Source organism: Trichosurus vulpecula, chromosome 4 (genome assembly GCF_011100635.1).
Source record: "Trichosurus vulpecula isolate mTriVul1 chromosome 4, mTriVul1.pri, whole genome shotgun sequence".
In the NCBI taxonomy this organism is placed as follows: Eukaryota; Metazoa; Chordata; class Mammalia; order Diprotodontia; family Phalangeridae; genus Trichosurus; species Trichosurus vulpecula.
In genome coordinates, this window is record NC_050576.1 from 179,721,121 (window position 1) to 179,742,224 (window position 21,104).

The following is a 21,104-nucleotide window of genomic DNA, read 5'->3' on the forward strand; positions in this document are numbered from 1 at the left end:
TTTGGGACTCATTGGAGCTCCTTAAGCACAAGGGTGACATAGCGAGACCTATACTGTAGAAAAATCACCTTAGTAACTAAGTGGAGGATGGGGAGTAGGGAGAGACTTGAGGTAGAGAGACAGATTAGAAAGCCATTTCAGTAGTCCAAGCCAGAAGTTATAAAGGCCTGAACCAGGACTATATGAATGGAGAAAAGGAGATGTATGTGGAATTTGGTAAGATAGAAACAAGATTGGGTGACAGACCAGACCTGTGGGATGAGTTAGAAGGAAAAGTGGAAGATGACATTGAGGTTTATCTTCAAACCTTGGGTGACTGCAAGGTTAGTAGTGCCCTCGACTACTGGGGAAGTTTTGAAGAGGGGCATGTTTGAAAGCAAAGATGAATTCTATTTTGGACGTGTTGAACCTCAGATGCCTCTGGGATAGACATTTTGTGATGTTCAAAAGAAGCCATTGGTGATGGGAGAGAGAATAAGGATAGATGACCAATCTAGGAGTCGTCTGCATAGAGATGATAATTGAATTCATGGGAACTCATGAGATTGCCAAGTGAGAATAGTATGGAGCAAAAAGAAAAGAGACCCAGGAGAGGGACTTTGGGGGCACTTACTGTTGTGTGACATGGCTGAAGAACCACCAAAGGAGATTGGAAAAGAGTGTTTGGACAGATAGGAGAACCAGGAAAGATCAGTGTAATGAAAACTTAGAGATAAGAATCTATCCAGGAGATCTCCTATGAGATTGGATCAGCCTTAGTACTTATTTTCTGCCCCTTTCATTGGAGGGTGGAACAAAGAACTCTTCTTAAAGCCTATGTTTAAAGAGAGCTTCCAGACCAGCCATCTCTTCATTTCCTGTAGGCTTGGGACTCTTATCACCCCCCCCCCCCAAGCTTCCCTCTGCATGTTGTCTTCCCCCATTAGATTTTAAGTTCCTTGAGGGCAGGGGCTGTCTTTTCCTATTTGTATTCCCAGAGCTTTGCGTGGTGCCTGGCCCTTGGAAATGCTTAATAAATGTTTATTGACTGACCTGGTGATCAGTAGTCTCAAATGTTTCATTCAGATAGGTTAAGAATTGAGAACTGAGCCCTTTACCTTTGGCAATTAAGGGAGAGTTGGTAAATTTGGAGAGGGAAATTTAATTTGAACAGTGATGTAAGTCAGCTTGCAAAGACTGCCCCCTCCATAGAAGTCTCCCAGAATTGCTGAATGGCTTCTTCTGAGTATGTTTATTGTGAATTCCTTTCAGGTGTTTGTTGGATTAGCTGTGACTGTTGACATCTCTTCCAGCTCTCAAATCCTGTGATTCTCTGATAATTTGGAAGCCAAGCTGGATATGCTATTATGAACTATTTATTTAAAATGAGACTTGGGACCAACTATCTGAAAAGGATATTCTGGAATTCCCCATTTTTCAGTTGCTTTTGGCTAAAGTTTCAGAAAGGAGCTTTTCTGATTTCAGAGATGAGCAGCTGATAACTTTGCTGTTAAAATTGTAAAGAAGAGTCTTCTCTCTGCATCTAAGAGGTGTATATGCCATAGCAGTGTTTAGGATGATTTTCCTCATCATATTTGTTTGTTTGACTCCTTAGATCCCTTCAAGGCTCAGCTTAAGAGCTACCTCCTTCCATGACCCCATCTGATTTCCCAGGAATTTTTATGTTGTCTGTATTTCCCTCCCTGGGAACATGTAACACACAAACTCCTTGAAAGAAGAGGCTGTCCCTGCTTTATTTCCCTGCCTCTTGTACTTATCAGTGCCCAGCAGAGAGGTAGTTAACAAATGCATATTGCTTGACTGTTACATTTGTAGAAAATAGGTATTAATGATGAGGAATGAAGAAGGAATTTCTTGCCTTTTTTAAATAGTTAAAGAACATCCAATTATACTATTTAAATTCATCTATGAAGCTTAGAGATGGCTATTAATTGACTGCTTGACATAGTCAACTAACAGTTGACAGAGTTGAATTTGCTAAGAGCTAGCTTTATTTTTCAAGAAATTTTAAAATTTGATTTATTTCTTATCCATTCAAGCTCTGAGTAACCACCCTTTATCATTGTATTGGTTGGTGTGTTGATTGTTACAGGTAACAGTGTATTTTGGTGATGATGGCACAGTAGTACCACAGTAGTGTTAGATAGGAACAGTTACAACTTGTACGTAATTTAAAATCAGACATAAATTATAACCCATTTCCTTACGCTTTCAGAAGTTTAGTAGTTCTTCTAGTTAGAAGAAAGTGGCTAAATTACTTCTAAGATTTGCTGGACACAAAGTCTCTGAAAAACCCTTTGACCATAAATACTGCCTTTATGTAGGATAGAAGGAAGCTTCACTTTAACACCTAAATACTGTAGTTATTTTGTGTGAGGTTAATAAAATGTGAAGACTTCACAGGGAAGATATGTATAAATATCTGTATCTGTATCTATACTAAGAAATGTTTAAAAATCAAGAAATAAGGAAGTGGAAAAATCCTGAGGCCGTGAGAGTCCAATGGCTCAGCCTCTGGGAAAGTTTACCCTTAAACTTTTTGTTCTTCTGGTTCTGGTTTAAAGATTTGCTCAGTAAGGATAGGGTCACTGTAACCTGCTTTCCTTTACTGTAAAAGTATTGTAGAAGAATGGAGAGGGTCTCCCCCTCCCCTTATCCTATTCTCCTTCTTTAGATTTATAGATGTCACCTCATTAACTAAGGGAATGGGAATTGGAGTTTTTGTGCCTCAATTTCCCCGTCTTTGTCTAGCTTTTGTGCTCAGATTGTAAGCCTGCCTCCCAGCCAATGGTGAGAAGGGTCAGAGGTGGGCGGGAATTCTCTTGTGTTAGGTATTTGTGTTAGGTATTGGTGATTTGCCTCCTGTAAATCGCCACCTTCGCTGGTTCTGCTCTGTGCTAGCAGAGGACACCCAATTCTCGAGAATTGAATAAAATTTATTTCTGTTCCCACCCTGAGATGGCTCCTTATTAACTTTTAATTGGTGAGGGTCTTTCATGCCACAGAATTTTATACTGTTTTTAATGTATTTTAAAACAAATGCCTGCCCTCTCTTCTCATGAGGCCTGCCCCTCCCCCTTCACTGTGTGTCTTCTTGTGGGAGTGTTTTCTATTTAGCAGTAGCATGAAGGATTTTCTGATAATTTTCGTGCTGCTTTTTGACTTGCCAATAAAATGAGGGCATAACTGTTACTGGTTCAGAAAATGTAATTTGATCAGTAAATTGCACTTGATAAAGTAATTTGCATGTCTCTTAACATTTCTTTAGCAAAGATTTGTTATTGTTTTGATCATTTAAAAAATTGGTTGTTCATTTTCATTTTCCTGAGCTATATGGTTTTCTTTCAGTATAGTCAAAGATTTTATGTATATTGGTAAATATTTATAGCTGTGTCCACATTTACATCTCCTCCAAGTAAGTAAGGGTATAGGAAATGTTCTGCTTCTAAGAATCTACCCAGAGTTTCCAAATAATTTTTCTACCTTTTAAAGTCCCTTACAATATAAAGCATATAATAATATATAACTGCCTGCTTCCTACACAAACATTCTAACGTGGACTTAGATTCATGGTCCACTCTTTTTTTGTCTAACACTTTTCAATATGAGGCATCTAGATTCTAATTTTTTAAACTTGTATTTGAAATACATGTTGCATTGTGTGCATTTTACTTTTGTCTTTAAGTTAAAATTTGAAGATTATTTTAAAAAATCATACTGGGCACTTCACATTCCCTCAGAAATCACCATGCATATTTTAAGGTTCCAGACAATATCATTCTAGGTACAATTTCCTAAAATTTAATCCTCAACCTGAGAGAGGACAGAGAGACAAGTATATTCCATAAAATCAACTGAAGTTAACATGAAAACAATATAGATGAGAAGTGTGTTTCATCCCTATTGTTATTTAGTATCTTGATGGAATTTTTTTTCATTTCAGAATTGGTGTCATATTCCACAGAACCAAGTTAAAACTACATATAATAAGCCTTTGTACATACTGAATTAGAAATGATTTTTATACTTCCATACTTTTGGCCTAGTGGTGAAAAATCACATCAGAACATTGGCTTATTTCAAATTTCACATATGTTTCTTGATTTACTTTATGGGTTTCCAAACATGTTAGTTTCTGTGTTTAACCAATGACCTTTCATTTCCCCCCTCTTTTTATTTTCCTGAACTACTTATCTGGGGCTAGTTGTAGTAGCGATAACATGTAAACAGTTATGAAAAGTGTTTTGATATGTTAAAGATGTTGGTTTCACATAGTGCCATTCCTAAACTTAACGTGTTTCTAAAATCTTTTTGCATGTCTCCGAGTAGTCCTGGGATATAAAGATATTAATATGAAACTTGTATAGAAATAAATTATCCCGATATACAGTATATATTTTAATTCTGAGTAATGTTGGTTTTAATTCATGTTTTTTTCTTTCTTTTTTTTAAATAGATGATCCATAATTATATGGAACACTTAGAAAAAACAAAACTTCATCAGCTCTCAGGGAGTGATCAACTAGAATCCACAACTCATAGTAGAATTAGGTAAGCTTTCTTATACATTTTGCCGTGAATACGGGCAAAAAAATCCATTTATTTCTGTGTTGCTGTGTTCTTCAATCCTAGAACAACAGTCAGGCTGATTCAGAAAGTTCTGTTCTATGCTTGGAATGTTGTGGGAGAGAATAGAGTAGAAAAGAATGGAAGCGGCCTTGACTGTTAAAAGGCCAAATCAGGAGATAGCCGGACAGGCAGCTTTCAGATATTTGCGTATCTTTTTTAAAAAAGAAATTGATAAAAGACTTTTGTTTTGGGGGTTTTTTGGTTTTTAATTATTCCCAGAGTTTGTGGGAGTTTGAAAGTAACTTTATTTCTCTCACTCATTGTGTTTAGGCGTATTTTTGTTGCCGAGGTACGGGTTTGGAAGGGTTATAGCCGGCTGTCTGTTTGATGTGGAATTGTGCATAAATTATGTAGATCAGCAGGCTTTGTGACCAATGAGCTAAGCCAGGACAATTCGTGGAGGGGGAAACCAGTTAATAAGCTGGCTGTCTCTCGGGGCCGCTGCACAGATGCTAAGAGCAGCAGCTCTATGGTTGTGAGGTGGGGAGAGTAGGGTGATGTCATTGATTGGGAGTCGCTGCCGCCGCGGTTGCTGCCTCCGCTGCCGCCGCCGCCGCTGCAGAGCCCAGCGGAGGGCTGCTGATGGCATTGTTTTTGTGGCCGTGGCCGCTGAATGACAAACTTGCGCTGCAAAGATCCCCCCGTGGCCCCTGTTCTATAGCCTTGTCGCTCCTCTCAGCGGCGGGTCACCATGCCCGCACAGCGCCATGAGTCCTGGATGCATGCTGCTGTTTGTGTTTGGCTTCGTTGGCGGGGCGGTGGTCATTAATTCAGCTATCTTGGTGTCGCTCTCTGTTCTGCTTCTTGTGCACTTTTCTATTTCTACCGGTGTGCCAGCTCTGACGCAGAACCTGCCCAGGATACTCAGGTACTCACCTCCTGCTGCCGCTCCCCCGCCACCCGCCCTCCCGGGGCATCTTTCCCTCCCTCCCAGCCTGCCTCCCTATCTCGGTCCTTCCTCCCCTGGTCCCTAGCTCCGGAGGCAGCGGCAGCGGCGGCGGCAGGCAGCGGCAGTAGGAATAGCAATAGCAGCAGGGCTCCCCCGCCCCATCCCCCCTCCTGCTCGCTGCTCTCTGCTGTATTCCTTAGCTTGCAGAATGGAACAATGGGGGACGGCCCGAAGCTAGGCGCTCGATTGTGGTTAAAGTGATTTTGGAGCTGGGACAGGGGAGAGAGAGCTTTGTGTGGGCCACCCGAGGGCAGAAGAAATAATGTTCACTTTGGGCTTAAACGTGAGTACGAGGACGGCGTGGTCTTGAAGCTGGCTTATGGCAAAGTGAATGAGTAAGAGAACAGTTATGGAGCCCGGCAACCCAAGTTTATCCTGTCTCTCCGGAAACACCTAAACCTTTACCTAAGCTTTTAGATACTCGATTTGGGAGCTTACACCCCAAGAATGGGGGTGTGTTTTGTAAGGATTGAGGGGAATTCTTATGTCATTGGGCTCACTATTTCATAGTACAATTCATGAGAACCAGCAAATCAATTCTTTTCCTCTTAAAAAAAAAGACTTTTAAACCGAAAGGGTTTTAAATTTTTTTTTGGACAGTGAGCTCATTTTTTCATTATTTAGGCATTAAAGCTGTGGAAGCTTTATAAAGCCTATTCACTATTGTTTTGTCAGATGTTATCCTTTCTTCTTTTCTTTGTAGAGACTTGGGTGGCAAATGTCCATGCTTGTTGGGGGTTGGGGGTGGCGGGGGAATGGCGTTAATCTCTTTACTTTGGCTGCTTTTCATTCTGTTAGTACGGAGGAAGAACCACTGTCTACCTTTTAGCTATTTAAAAAGGAACGCTCCAGTAAAGTTAAAAAAAATTAACTCCCCTTCCCCTGTTTTGCTCTGGACAACTTTAATAGTTAAACTTTGTTCTTCCAAACAAAAGTTTACAAAAAGTATACTAACAGTGAATTTAATCCATTTAAAAAGAAATAATAAAAGTACCATTTCAGTTAAGGGCACTTGTGATTATATATTCGTAGACCAGATTGTTCAATAGCTATCTTAAAGCTCAGAATTTACGTTTATAAGTTCATGCTGGTGACATTTAGTTCTTTGTTTCAAACTGATGTTATTAAGATTTTGTAGAACACTGTTCATAAAACTAAAGACCCTTAGCTCATAAACAGAAACTCCTATTTCATATTTTCCATATTTTAAAACCTCCTACTTATTAACCTCCCTACTATGTCTATATAAACTCTTAGAAAACATACTGAATATTAATTAGATGAATTACTTTTGTATTTTAGGTTTTTTTAAAGGTAATTTAACATACTGTAGAGAAAGCCTGCTTTTAAAATTTTAATTCAGTTGAATAAGATAGTTACTGATCTGTGCTTGGTCCCCAGTAAAATTTTAGACTTATTAGACTTTTGAAGCAGTCGTCTTGTAATTCATATACATTAAGAACTGGGAGTACCTGGCTGAACTATAGATGTGAGAGTTGCTTGTTATCAATTTCACATCAGAATAAAAGCCTATATTATTGGGCTCATGCTAGGAAAAATAGTACTAGGACTCAGAAGTTCTGGGTTTTAAGTCTTAACTGTCACTAGCCATGTGACAATGGAGAAGCCATTTAACTCTTTACCTCACTTTCTTCATCTGTAAAATGTGTTAATAATGCCTGTATTTCTCATATGATTTTGGTGATGGATAAATGAGATAATGTAAAAATGTTTGGAAGACTAAAATATCACATAAGCATAAAGTAGTAGTATAATTATTATTGTACAGAGACAGATCTTTCTAATTACTTCTTATTTGTATGTTTGATTGTAAAATAAAAATATTTTAAAACTAATTGCTTTATTTATGAAATAAACTTTAATTTAAGGGAGTTTCCATAGTTTTCATATCTTGAAAGTGATTAAATTAGAATTGAATTTTTTTAATGTACTTAGATTTCAACTTTATGATTGAATTTTTACAAAGAAGCAGGTAATCTGGCTTATCTAATTATCTAGTTTTAAAGTATCAGTTTTATGTAGTTATAATAAAAAAATATACTATAAGAAATTGGTTGTTAGTGGTTTCTCTGAATTCCATGCATTTAAATAATCACAAAACATGTAAAAGATGAAACCTTTTTAAAAAATATATTGGAGTTTTATTAGTTTTGACCTTTTAAAATGCAGTTATTAAATTATTTCTGCATGATCTAGGGAATCCTGATGGGAGATGATTTTGCTTTGAAGAAGCTCATTAGGCTTCCAATTTAAGATGAAATTTTCTAAATAGCTTTATATAACACATGAAAATGAAACTAAATATCTTTAAAAATTGGTGTTTCATATGAGGTACTTTATTAACTAATTTGATATTTTAAGCACCTTTTCACTTGAATGTGTTGTATGCCATCTTTTATCCTTTTTGATTTCTTAAATTCTAAGGAAGCCATTTTGTTTCAAGGAAACCACAATTTTTCAAATATGCACAATCTTGCTTTGAGTTTTTATTCCAAAGTATAGGACACTGTAAAGAGAGGGTGAGTATTTAGTGATAGTGTTCTGATGGGGTTGTAGTAACAGAATGTGAATTGTAATTTGCTCTTTGGTAGTCTGCTATTATCACCAACCAAGTCTCTGTCAGAGCATAGTCTTTTGCAGGTTTAATAATAGTGAAAAAGCTGTGTATAACTTTTAAAAATATTTTATTTTTCCCCCAATTACATTTACATGTAATAATAATTTTTGACCTAATTTTTTTTGGCATAATTCCAAATTGCTCTTCAGAAGGTTTAAATTAGTTTACAATTCCACCAGCCAATTTAGTGTCCCAATTTTCCCACATCCCCTCCAACATTTTCCCTTTCTATCATATTAGCCAATCTGATAGGTATAAGGTGGTATCTCAGAGTTGTTTTAATTTGCATTTCTCTAATCAGTAGTGATTTAGAGCATTTTTTCATATGCCTTGAGATAGCTTTGGTTTTTTTTTTCTCTGAAAACTGCCTGTTTATATCCTTTGAGCATTTATCAATTGTATTATAAATTTGACTCAGTTCTCAACATATTTGAAAAATGAGGCCTTTATCAGAGAAACTTGCTATAAATTTTCCACAGTTATCATTACTGTGTATTTCTCTCCATCCTACTTTTCCCTTGTTTATTCCTCTTCCTCTCTCATTCTCCCCCTTCCACACCCTCTTCTTCTCCCTTTCCCTCTCTCCTTTCACCCTGTCTCTCCTCAAAAGTGTTTTGAGTCTGACCATTGCCTCTGCCACCCTGCCCTGCCGTCTATCAGCACCGCACCCCCATTCTCTTATCTCTTTCCCCTCCTACTTCCCTGTATGGTATACCCTGTATTCCCTATTTGAGCCAATTCCAATGAGAGTAAGACTGAAGTGTTGTCTTCTACTGTTTCCCCCCATCTTTCTCTCCACTGTAAAAGCTCTTTCACACCTCTTTTAATGTGAGATAATTTACCCCATTCTGCCTCTCCCTTCCCTTTTCTCCCAGTGATTCCTTTCTCACCTCTTAATTTTATTTCATTTTTTAGATATTATCCCATTATAGTCAACTCACACCCATGCCTTCAGTCTATACTCCTAACTGCTCTAATAATGATAAAGATTCTTAGAAGTTACAAGTGTCATCTTCCCATGTAGGAATGTAAAAAAATTTAACCTTATTGAATCCTTTGTGAGTTCTCTTTCCTGTTTACTTTTTTGTTTCTCTTGAGTCTTTTGTTTAAAAGTCAGATTTTCTATTCAGCTCTCATCTTTTCAATTAGGAATGTTTGAGGGGCAGTTAGGTGGTGCAGTGTGTAGAGCACCGGCCCTGGAGTCAGGAGGACCTGAGTTCAAATCCAGCCTCTGACACTTGACACACTTACTAGCTGTGTGACCTTGGTCAAGTTCTGTAACTCCAATTCTACCCCCTCTCCCCCCCCCCAAAAAAAAAAGAAAAGGAATGTTTGAAAGTCCTCTATTTCATTAAATGCTAGTTGTGGTCCATCTGTCTCTCTCCCCCCATCCCCCTCCACTATACTCAGTTTTGCTGGGTAGGGGATTCTTGGTTATCATCCTAGTTCCTTTGCCTTCTGGAATATCATATTTCAAGTCCTTTGATACTTTAATGTAAAAGCTTATGAATCTTATCTTATCCTGACTGTGACTCCATGATATTTAAATTGTTTCATTCTGGTTGCTTGCTATATTTTGCTCTTGACCTGGGAGCTTTGGAATTAGGCTGTAGTATTCCTTGGAGTTTTCATTTTGGGAGCTCTTTTAGGAGGTGATCAGTGGATTCCTTCAATTTCTATTTTACCCTCTGGTTCTAGGATATCAGAGCAGTTTTCCTTGATAATTTCTTGAAAGATGGTATCTAGGCTCTTTTTTTGATCATGGCTTTCAGGTAGTCCAATAATTCTTAAATTATCTCTCCTGGATCTATTTTCGAGGTCAGTTGTTTTTTCAAAGACATTTCACATTTTCTTCCATTTTTTTTCATTCTTTTGATTTTGTTGTATTGTTTTTTGATTTCTCGTTGAGTAATTAATTAGTTTCCATTTGCCCAGTTGTAATTTTTAAGGAATTATTTTATTAAGTGAGCCTTTACCTCCCTTTTCATTTGACCAATTCTGCTTTTTAAGGAGTTCTTCTCTTCAGCAGATTTTTTTTTTGTGCCTCTTTTACCATTTGACGTATTCTCTTTTTTTAAGGTGTTATTTTCTTTGGTATCTTTTATCAAGCTGTTGTTTTTTTTTTTCCATGATTTTCTTGCCTCACTCTCTTTTCCCAATTTTGCCTCTAGCTCTATTCAAATTGTAAAATCCTTTTTGAACTTTTCTAGGAATTCTTTTTGGGCCTGAGGCAAATTCATATTTTACTTTGGGGCTTTGGATGTAGCAGTTCTGACTTTGTTGTCTTATTCTGAGTTTGTATTTTGATCTTACCTGTCACCACAGTAATTTTCTATGGTCAGGTTCTTTTTTTGTTGTTGTTGTTGCTTGCTCATTTTCCCAGCCTATTTCTTGATTTTTGACTTTATGTTGAAATTTTGCTCTGCTTCCAGAGTCGAGGGGGCACTATCCCAAGGTTCAGGTCTTTCCTGCTGCTGTGTTCAGAGCTAGTTCTGGGGGCCTTTAAGTCTTCAGTTCTTCCAAGGTGGTATTCTCTAAGGAGAGGTGTTGTCACAGCTCTCCCGGCCTGTGCTCTGGTTCGTGAGTGACCAGAGGCACTCTTCTCTACTCTGGAACTGTGACCAGAGCCGCTGTACCTCTGCATCTACATCCTCTAATGTGCTAGGCTCCTTGTCACCCTGGAGCTGCAACCCAGAACTGAGTAGGGGCAAAGCAACAGAGTCTAGCACCCAGTGCCCTCAAAGGGTTCCCTGTAATTTTCTTTTGACCAGTTGTCTGATCCCTTTACTATTTGCGTACTGAAAGCTTTGGAAGATGCTGTTGCCAATTCAGGTGCCCCGAGGCCTGTTGCCCCACTTGCTGTGGCCTACGCTGATGCAGCCTGAGCTAGACCAGCCCAGTGAGAGACCTTTCCTGCCTACCTTCTAAGTTTTCTTGGGGTGGAAAATTGTTTCACCCTATCTTTGGTTCTGCCGTTCCAGAATTTGTATTGAGGTGTTATTTTAAATTTTTTGGACTGGAGTTTGGGAGAGCTGAGATGAATCTTTGCCTTTACTTCACCATCTTGGCTTCCCAGTGTATAACTTCTCTGTTTATTGCAGATAAGCAGTATTTAAGTGTCATTTCAGAGAGAAAAAGAATCTTTCTTCCTTAGTTTTTTAGTGTGAAATACATATATTTTAAGTTCTTCATGTTTTTATTTTGAACATTTTGCCCTAGTTTTATATTTGAGTTTAGGGAAAGAAGGAACCACAGCATCTGAGAGGTGGAAGGGAGGACTCAGAAGTCAGTCTGTACCCCTCAGTCAAATGACAAGAATTTACTAAAATGCACCTGCAGTGTTCCAGGTACTATGTTCAGTGCTGGGGATTTAAAGGCAAGAAATGAAATAATCCCTACTGTCAAGGAGCTTGCATTCTATCCTGTGTACAGAATGAATATACCTAGGAGAGATAGGAAAAGGGACTGGACCTGTAATTTGATTTTTATGGGGAATTCTGAGGTTTGAATACAAAACACAATATAAGAGAATTAAGTTTAACAAAGCTGAGGAGAGATGGAGGATGGACACTATCAGGAGGGTAAGAAAAAATTTCACCAAGAAAGTCGTACTTAGCTGTACTTAGAGAGTGATTCTCTGAAAGGAGGAAATGAATTCCAGAGGCTCACAGTGAGTGAGATGAAGTGCTGTGTGAAGTATGGTGAGAAAGCCAGATTGAATGGATTGTAAAGTGAAGAAAGGGGAGTAATCATGTAATGTCTCTAGAAAGGTATGTTCTAGGTTGTGAAAGGCTTTAAAACCCCAAGAGTTTATATTTGATCTTAGTGATGAAAGGGAATCATTGGAGTTTACTGAGTAGAGGGAATGACACGGTCGGTTCTGCTGGTAAAGAAATCACTTTGGCAGTGAAGGGTGACTAGAGCTGGGAAAGACTGGAAGAAGACTCTTGAGGGAGGCCTTTTGCAGTAGCCTAGGCAAGAGGTGATGAGGGGTCAGATGGAAGGGATATTGCAGAAAAAGAAACAGCAAGATCTGGCAGTTGATTGGAAATATGGAGTGAAGGAGAGGAAGGATTCAAGAATAATGCCAAGGTTAAAAACCTGAGACAGGAAGAATGGTTGTGCCCCTGACCAAAATACGGAAGGTTCAGTTGGGGGATGGATTTGAGAGGATACGATAATGAGACAATATCAAGAGCACAATCTTTTCCAGAGCATTGTATTGGTCATCCAGCCTTTCTTCGAAGACCTTTTAATGAAGGGCAACCTACTGCCTCCCAAGGTTATTTCACTTTTGGATAGCTTTGATAGCTTAGGAAGATTTTCCTTAATCTGCCTTTGCTTAACTTCTACTCATTGCTCTTAATTCTGTTCTCTGGTTGCAAGCAGAACAAATAGAAATCCGTGTACAAACCCTTCACTGTACTTGAAGACATATCTTAACTTCTCCAAGCTAAACATTCCCAATTTCTTTAACTAATGGTCATGTGTGATTGCTTCAAGACCCCCTCATATTCTGGTCTCCTTGCTTTGGACTCTTTCCACCTTGGATGTGACTTTCAAGTAGGTCGACAGATAATATGCAAAGATTTGGATTCCCCCAACAGACCCCAGCTAGTCTGATTAGGCCTCTTGGAGGTGGTGCGATTCAAGGAAGAATTTGAATGAGGGTCTCAAGTAAGAAATACTCTAAACTTACATTCTGATAAGTCAGGTGTCACATCATCTTCAACTTATCTTATCTAAACTCTTTCGCTATATCCCAGACACATGGTCTTTGCTTCTGTATCTACAGTGCTGGTGCTGCTGCTTCATATTTTTTTTTAAGAGCTGGTATGTACTTTAGTTGAACATCTAGTCCAACCTCTCCCTTTATTTTTTAAATTCAATTTTATTTTCAACTCCAAATTCTTTCCTTCTCTCTTTTCTTTATCCCTTCTCCCAAACTGAGAAAGCAGAAAACCCCCCAAATCCATTACAAACAGTACAAGCAAAACAAATTCCCACATTGACCTTGTCCAAAATTAAAAAAAAAAATTTAAAGCCTTAATCTGCACTTAATCGATTATCACCTTTCCATCTGGAGGTGGGTAAGCATGGCTCACCATGAATCCTCTGAAATTCTGACTGGTCATTGAATTGATCAACATTCTTAAGTTTTTTTAAAGTTGTGTGTCTTTATAATACCATTGTATAAATCATTTGCCTGGTTCTGCTCAGTTGACTTTGCATTAGTTCATACAAGTCTTTTCATATTTCTCTGAAACTATCTCCATTTTTAGTAGCACAATAATATTCCATCACATTCATTCATGTATCATAACTTGTCTCCCAGTTGATGGGTACCACTTAAGTTTCCACTTTCATGGCACCACCATGAAAAGAGTTAAGATAAATATTTTTGTGCATATAGGTCTTCCTTTTTATCTGATCTCTTTGGATTATAGCTTCAGTAGAGGTATCACTGGGTTGAAGGGTATGCACGGTTTTAATATCTTTTTGGGCATAGCTCCAAATTGCTTTCTAGATTGGCTGGACAGTTCACAGCTCCACCAGTAATAGGTTAAAGTACCTGTTTTCCCACAGCTTCTCTAGCATTTGACATTTTCCCTTTTTTAAAAATCAGTGTTGACAATCTGATAGGTTTGGGGTTGTATCTCACAGCTCTTTTATTTTGCATTTCTCTAATTATTAGTAATTAGAGTACCTTTTAAAAATGCGGCTGTTGGCTTGGATTTCTTCCTGTGAAAACTGCCTATTCATATTTGTTGAGTGTTTATCAATTGGAGAATGGCTTTTATTTTCCTTATGTAGCTAATGACTGAGATCTTTGTTAGAAATTTGCAACAAAGACTTCTCCACATTTTCCTGTTTTTCTTCTAATTATTACAGCTTTGGTTTTGTTTGTTCAGTACTTTTATCAAAGTTTTCTATTTTATATCCAGTTAACCTCTACATCCCTTGTTTTGGTTATGAACTCTTCCCCTGTCTATACATCTGACAAGTAATTTATCTCATATTCTTTCAATTTGTGTATGAAGTCACCCTTTATGTCTAAATCATGTGTACATTTGGAGCTCATCTTGGTACATATATGGTGTGAGATGGAGGTCTATATACCTTGTTTCTGCCAGACAGTTATTGAATAGTTGTTGAATTGCCCTATCCTGAGATACTTGAATTTATCAACACTAGGCTGTTGTGCATGTTTGCTTCTGTATATTGTATATTCCACTGATCAACTTTGCTATTTCCTACCCAGAAACAAATTGTTTTCATTATTACAGTTTGAGTTGTGGTACTGCTAGGCCCTCTTCCTTGCCTTTTTTTTTTTCATTAATTCCTTTGATATTCTTGACTTTTTGTTCCTCTAGATAAATTTTTTTTCCTAAGCATTATAAAGTAATTCCTTGGTAGTTCAATTGGCATAAGACTGAATAAGTAAATTAAGTTAGGTAGTATTGTCATTTTTATTATATTAGCTCAGCCTAGCCATGAGCAATTGATATTTCTCCAATTATCTAGCCGTCTTTATTTGTATAAAGAGTGTTTTGTAATTGTGTTCATATAATTCCTGTGTGTATGTGTCAACAATTAGACTCTCAAGTATTTTAACTACAAGTATATAAAATACTTGAGAGTCTAAATTACTTGTAGTTATTTTAGATGGAATTTATCTTTTCCTTTCTGGATTTTGTTGGTAATAGATGGAAATGCTGATTTGTAAGGGTTTATTTTATATCCTGCAACTTTCCAGAATTTGCTAATTGTTCTACTTAGTTTTTTAGTTCATTTTCTAGGAACCCAGTAGCTTCTCAAGGTAGCCGTTGCATGTAATTTTTTTGAAAAGCTTTTATTGTTTGGAAATTTTCCCCTACATCAAACCTATTTCTGTCTTCTGCGATGAAACAAAACAAGCCAAAACCCCTATCCATTCGATAGCCCTCAAATATTTAAAGACAGCTGGAATGTCCTTCTCTCAGGTAAACATTCCCCATTTAGTCTATCTAATCCCCCTTATTACCATCCTGGTCATTCTTCTGTGGACACAACTTATCATTGTCCTTCTGAAAATACCTAGAACTGAACGAAATGCTCTGACCAGGGTACAGAGTGAAGTGGGATCTACCTTATTCTGGATGCTCTGCCTCTGAATGCAGCCTATGATCACATTAGCTTTTTTTTTTTCCATAGCCATAGCATACTTTTGACTTATTTCTGAGCTTGCAATTCACTAACTATCCCCCACTTTTTTTTACACAAACCATTGTCTAATCATACTTTCCTCATCCACTATTTGTGAAATTAATTTTTTGAACTGAAGTACATAATTTTATATTTATCCCTCTTAAATTTTATCTGATTAATGATTCAACCCTCTAGCACATTGAGATTTTTTTAAGTTCCAGTGTCATTAAATGTGTCAGCTATCCTAGCTCCTTACACCTGAATATTTGATATATCTATGCCTATATTGAAGTCATTGATAAATGTTAAACAGTGCATCCTTTGGGTCCCATAGTATATAGTAAACTTACTTCTAACTTGACCTGAACCATTAATGATTTCTTTTGGGTCCAGACTTCAACCATTTTTGATCTAATTTTGTTATCACGTAAATCACATTTCTCTATCTTGTCCACAAGAATAACATGAGAGACCTTGACAAATGCTTTAGTGAAATCTAAATTTTACTTTAGCAGTCCCTGATTTATCAGCCTAGTTACCATTTAGTTTACCAATTCATCTATTAAATATTTCATTTAGTAGCTCATATATTAATCATCTATTTGTGATAATACATCCTAATACTTATCTTTAAACAGTTTGGGCTGTAGCATAGAAAACCATTATGACTCACTGTTGTTTTAGGTTGTCATTCCAGGACTATGGTGGTTCATTTACATTGTATTGTCTTGCCTCATTCCCCTTGTAAAAAGTAGTATGTATTTGTGACCCAACTGCTCAGGTGTTATGAGTATAGTTGGTGTCCATGGTATCTAATAAATGTAACTGGCAATAATCATAATCATAATACTACATCATTTGTATAGTACTTCTTTACAAGGCACTTATATACATTTTATCATTACTGGGTTTCCCTCTCCCTTCGAAAGACAAAACAAAGAGCAGTTAAGATGTAAACTGACAAAAATAATAAGGAAGGTCAGTAATCTCTGACTCCATATACAAAGGAGTGTAAATATCTTGTAACCTCCAGGAGACAGGCAATCTAATTCTCTTCAGTCCCCTCTTTAACTCTCCAGCATAGTTGGAAGGCACATCCACTTTGTACTTACAGATAAAGGTGGCAGTGTTTTAGAATTTGGTATGGTCTTCTGCTTCAACTCTTGTCATTGGTTTGGCTTTCATGGCAAAGTATGTAGGTGCACATGTGTGTATGTATGTCGATTATTATTTATCCCATGCTACACATGAGAAAACTGAGGCTCAGAGAGTTTAAGTGACTTGCTCAGGGTTATACACCTAAGGCTCACATCTTCTGACTTGGGAACAGTGATGTTTGTTCTACTTCCTGCTACCCTTAGAGGCATCAACTTCATTAGTAATGTCCTTTAACAATCATAACTATCACAAAATTAGGTCAGTAGGGATTTGAGGGTTGACCTAAGACACTAGAATGATCAGATTCATCATCTAAAAATAATTTCACTGTTTTTCTACTGGTTTATTGTTGTTTGTTACTTGTCAGCTAGTGATATTGGAGTCTCGTAGATAGAATCTTAGGTAAGCATATTTATACTGGCTGTGTGTTGCCTTTCTGATTTCATTTGTTTTTTTTCTAAGCAGGAAAGGAGAAAGTACTGCAGATGTTAAAAAAAAAAAAGGAGGGAATTGACTGATTAGATAGCACGAAGGACTCGTATTTATCCTGATGCATTTTTCTGATGCATTGAACCCTTTAAAACTCTCATCTCCTCATCATTACATAGATGAATACTTGGACTGTTGGCTGTCAGTTCATTAATCCTATGTGATTATTGTTAGAATGAATATATATATACACACACACACACACACACGCACACACACACATACTTTGTGCTGAATGGATTAATATTAATAGTATGGATTAAACTTTCTTTAAATGTAAAAACAAACTTACAAAGAGCTTTAATCAAGCAAGCTTTGATTTTTAGCCATACCAAAGTGGTTGTTTGCCAATTGTTATTTAAAACCCTATTATTTCTGAACTGACTTAAGTTCTTTGGGGCAATACAGTTGCGTGGGGACTCGACTTCTGTTATAACCTCCTCTTCCCTCTTCCCTTTCTTGTGAATTGATGATTACACTTCGTGATATTAGTAGCTTCCACTTATTTTGGCTACATACAAGGCTCCACAAATCAAAGTATTCTAAGAAGAATGTGTTTTGCGGTTGGAATCCCATTGTTAATAAACCCATACCTGCTGTTCTCCTTTTGAGACTTTCAGCAAAATGGTAAAACTTTGAATTAATTTTTTAAACCTTTCCAACTTTTAGGCCTTTTGGATAAACTAGATCCTGGTTTTTTACTACATATTAATTTTCTTGCTGCTTTCATCCAGTGGATACTTAAATAACTCTTACTTTGGGGGAAAAATAAGAACTTTGTATTTATGTATTGCAATAGTTATGGCCCAGGAGTAACTAATTTGACCTATAAATATAAGATTCTGAAATTTGGTTCTGACCCCAACCACATTTTAGCTTTTGGTCAATTTAAAATGTTTGTGAATATGCCATTTCCACATAGAAATTTAATAAATGTATCTAACTTAAAGCAGTTCTCTAATATAATTAATATCCTAAATTGGTATGATATAATCATAGACTTCATTTTGAGAGGCTCGTTATAGCATTGTCTTCATAGGAAAAAAAGAAATTCCAGAAAATAAGCACTGTACTTGAGTTGTATCCTATTTTGGAGTAGGATTTAGTTCCATTTTCATTATTTTGAAAGAAAAGGAGAAATTATATTATTGCTTATATAATAATTTTTAACATTATCTTGGTAATTGGTAATTATATTAATATAGCTTTAGATATAACTGGGCTAGTCTTACTCTGAGGAAGTCATGTATGCTGCTTGATTTAGTAGTGTCTGTCCACCTGAAAAACCTCTCATCAAGCTGACGTGATTCCTGAAAATCCCAGCATTAGATTCTTCTTCATTTCCAAGCATTGGCTTCCACAAAGTCCTTATTAAATGTAAATGTGTTACCTGGTTAGGTAATTAGACCATTGCCACCTACCAATATGATGAGGAGAAATTGTTTGCTAAACTTGGTGGAGGCAACGAAACACGGAATTAGGCCTTTTGATAGAGGGGAAGAGAAAATAATCTGGCGCGTAGAGTCAGTGTCCAAGAAGAGTGGACCATAGTAACATTACACATTTGAAGTTTTCCAGGTGGCAAAGGGGTGGTTTAACAGCATGGAGTATCAAGGTGAGAAGTTAGGATTAGGATTTATCTCCTGAAGCTAAACTTCAGAAAGAACCAGTGAGAGATGAGTAAACTTATCTATCCTCATTATAAAAAGACCATACTATAGAACAGTTTCTTCAATAAAACCAAAAGCAGTTGATAAAAGGATATTTGAGACCTATCACTGCCCCCAATCATCTTTCCTGGGACTCATTTACATGGCGGGAAACTTGGATTTATTCTTTAGTCTTCTTAGAGATTCGTGTGTCCACAGGTATATTTAATAGTTCCACATAGAAATGGAAGGTCATTAGGTCTAATTATAAAATAATGAGCAGAGACCACTTGCTCCTCACAAAACCAATTTAATTACTTTTTAGTTAATTGTATTAAAAGCTCTAACTTTTCCCCCAAAACAGAAAAGAACAACGCCCTATATCATTAGGAATCTTCCCACTGCCTGCAGGAGATGGACTGCTTACCCCTGATGCTCAGAAAGGAGTTGATACACCAGGATCAGAACATTGGAAATTCCAAGAATTAAGCCAACCTCGTTCTCATACCAGCCTTAAGGTAAGATTTGTTTTGCTTAACTCCCTGCCCAGCATCTACCTCCACCCCTTTATTTGTATATTATAAGAATTTAATAAATGCTCATTGGTTGATTAATTCTTACTCAGGTTCGTATAAGCACTGGATCATAGTTTTAAACAAATTATCATGAACTGAAGCAACCTCACGAAAAATACACTTAACATTAAATGCCCTATAACTTAAGATATGCCTCTGTTTATTGTTAATGTCCATGCATATATACATGCACATTTAATATGGACATATATATATATTTGTATTATACATAGTCTGCTTAGTGATGTCCTGTGTAGGAATGGGTTTGCTTCAATATCCTGATCCATATATGACAGAGCTTCTTAATCTGGCATCTGCGAAGCGTTATAAGTTTTTGTAAAAAATATTTCGATAACTGCATTTCAATAGAATTGGTTTCCTTTATAATCCCATAAATTTATTTTGTGTGTTTAAAACATTATTCTGAGAAGAGGTTCATAGGCTATGCTAGACTGCCAAAAGGGTCTAGGACACAAAAAAGGATAAGAACCTCTGGCATCAGGCAGTCCTGGGGAGGAAATTCACTCAGACAATGCATATGTGCCTCTGCTCTGCCATTTATAGACTTAGAGATTTCCCTGTAGTGCCTGTGTGTTAAGAGAGTTGCTCCGGGTCACATAACTATAGGTGAAGCAGGGCTTGAACCCACACCTTTTAAACTCCAGTATAGCCCAGCTATATTCATATGAGTATATATAGTTGAAATTAGTGTATACATGCTGTTATCTGCTTAATAATGTTATTTTAAGGACACATTTCAGCATAGATGTCACATACTTACCATTTACAATGAATATATATTATTTTATTGCACTACAATACTCTTTCTACTATACCAAATCTAGCCAGAAGACCAAATCTCAGTCTTCCTGCTTTTTTCTGTTAGGTTGGGAACTAAAAATGGTTTTTACATTTAAAAATGCATAAAATTTTACAGTTTTAAGTTTATTAAAAACATAAAAACCATTCTTAGTTCTTGGACTGTACAGGATTTGGCCCACAGACCTTTGCATTATACCATGTTGCGTCTGTTATTGTCCTTCAAGTTCCTTAAAATGTTCATACATCACTTAACTCCTATTGCCCTGCCTAAAAACAAAAAAATGAAAAAAAAATGATCATACATGTAGTTTGCATATCGATTATGCTAAGGTTCCAATGTAATATAAACTATAAAATATACAAAATACAATTTGACCATGTTATTTTACTTAAAACATTAATAAACATTAATAAACATTAACATGTATTAGTAATAATTTTGCTTACCTTCTTAGAATTCAGGAGAGCCTTTGGAGGATGATTTGGATTTTCGGGTGTTTTTTTTTTTAATGAAAAAGTCAAGGAATTAATGTCTTTTTCTTCCCAGATTCTCTTGGAGAAACTTTCAGAATCATTGGCTAAGCTCAGATACTACTATGTGCTCGATAAATATTTTTTCTTGACGATGATGTTGTGGTATGATTCTCCCAGAAATGGTTTTTGAAAGTAAAGGCTGATAGTCTTTCCCCGTTTTCCACCTCCCTGTATCTCCTAAGCTTGTTCAGAGCTAGATGTGCAGCTGTTTATTATTAGGTCAAAGGAAGAACCCCAGGAAACAGGGAACACTGTTGAGTCACTTCTTCTTATCCTGCCCTACTATGGCCTGCTCTTGATCCATTGTGGTTTTGTTTGAGGGTTTTGCTGAAATAAGTTTGGATATATTGACCATGTCTTTTTCTTTCTCTGTCCCATAATCCTTTCCAAAAGACAGGAACAGAAGTCCTGTGCGACTCTCCCACCTTTGAGCTGTACCCCACCGTACAAAATGAATAAAGAGATTTTTTTTT

At 36.9% G+C, this 21,104-nt stretch overlaps 1 protein-coding gene across 6 annotated transcripts in view; it reads left to right on the forward strand.

Annotated features, from left to right (window-relative positions):
• The window catches only part of SPAG9 (sperm associated antigen 9), a 144,291-nt gene that overhangs the window by 56,202 nt on the left and 66,985 nt on the right, over window positions 1-21,104 (forward strand). For 4 of the 6 annotated variants that reach the window (XM_036756407.1, XM_036756405.1, XM_036756404.1 and 1 more), the window contains exons 4-5: window positions 4,457-4,551; window positions 19,065-19,218. In XM_036756407.1, the coding sequence (XP_036612302.1) occupies window positions 4,457-4,551; window positions 19,065-19,218 (249 nt within the window). Of the gene's footprint in view, window positions 1-4,456; window positions 4,552-5,020; window positions 5,498-19,064; window positions 19,219-21,104 lie in introns of those variants that run through there. The other 2 variants (XM_036756409.1, XM_036756408.1) reach the window with 2 other exon arrangements.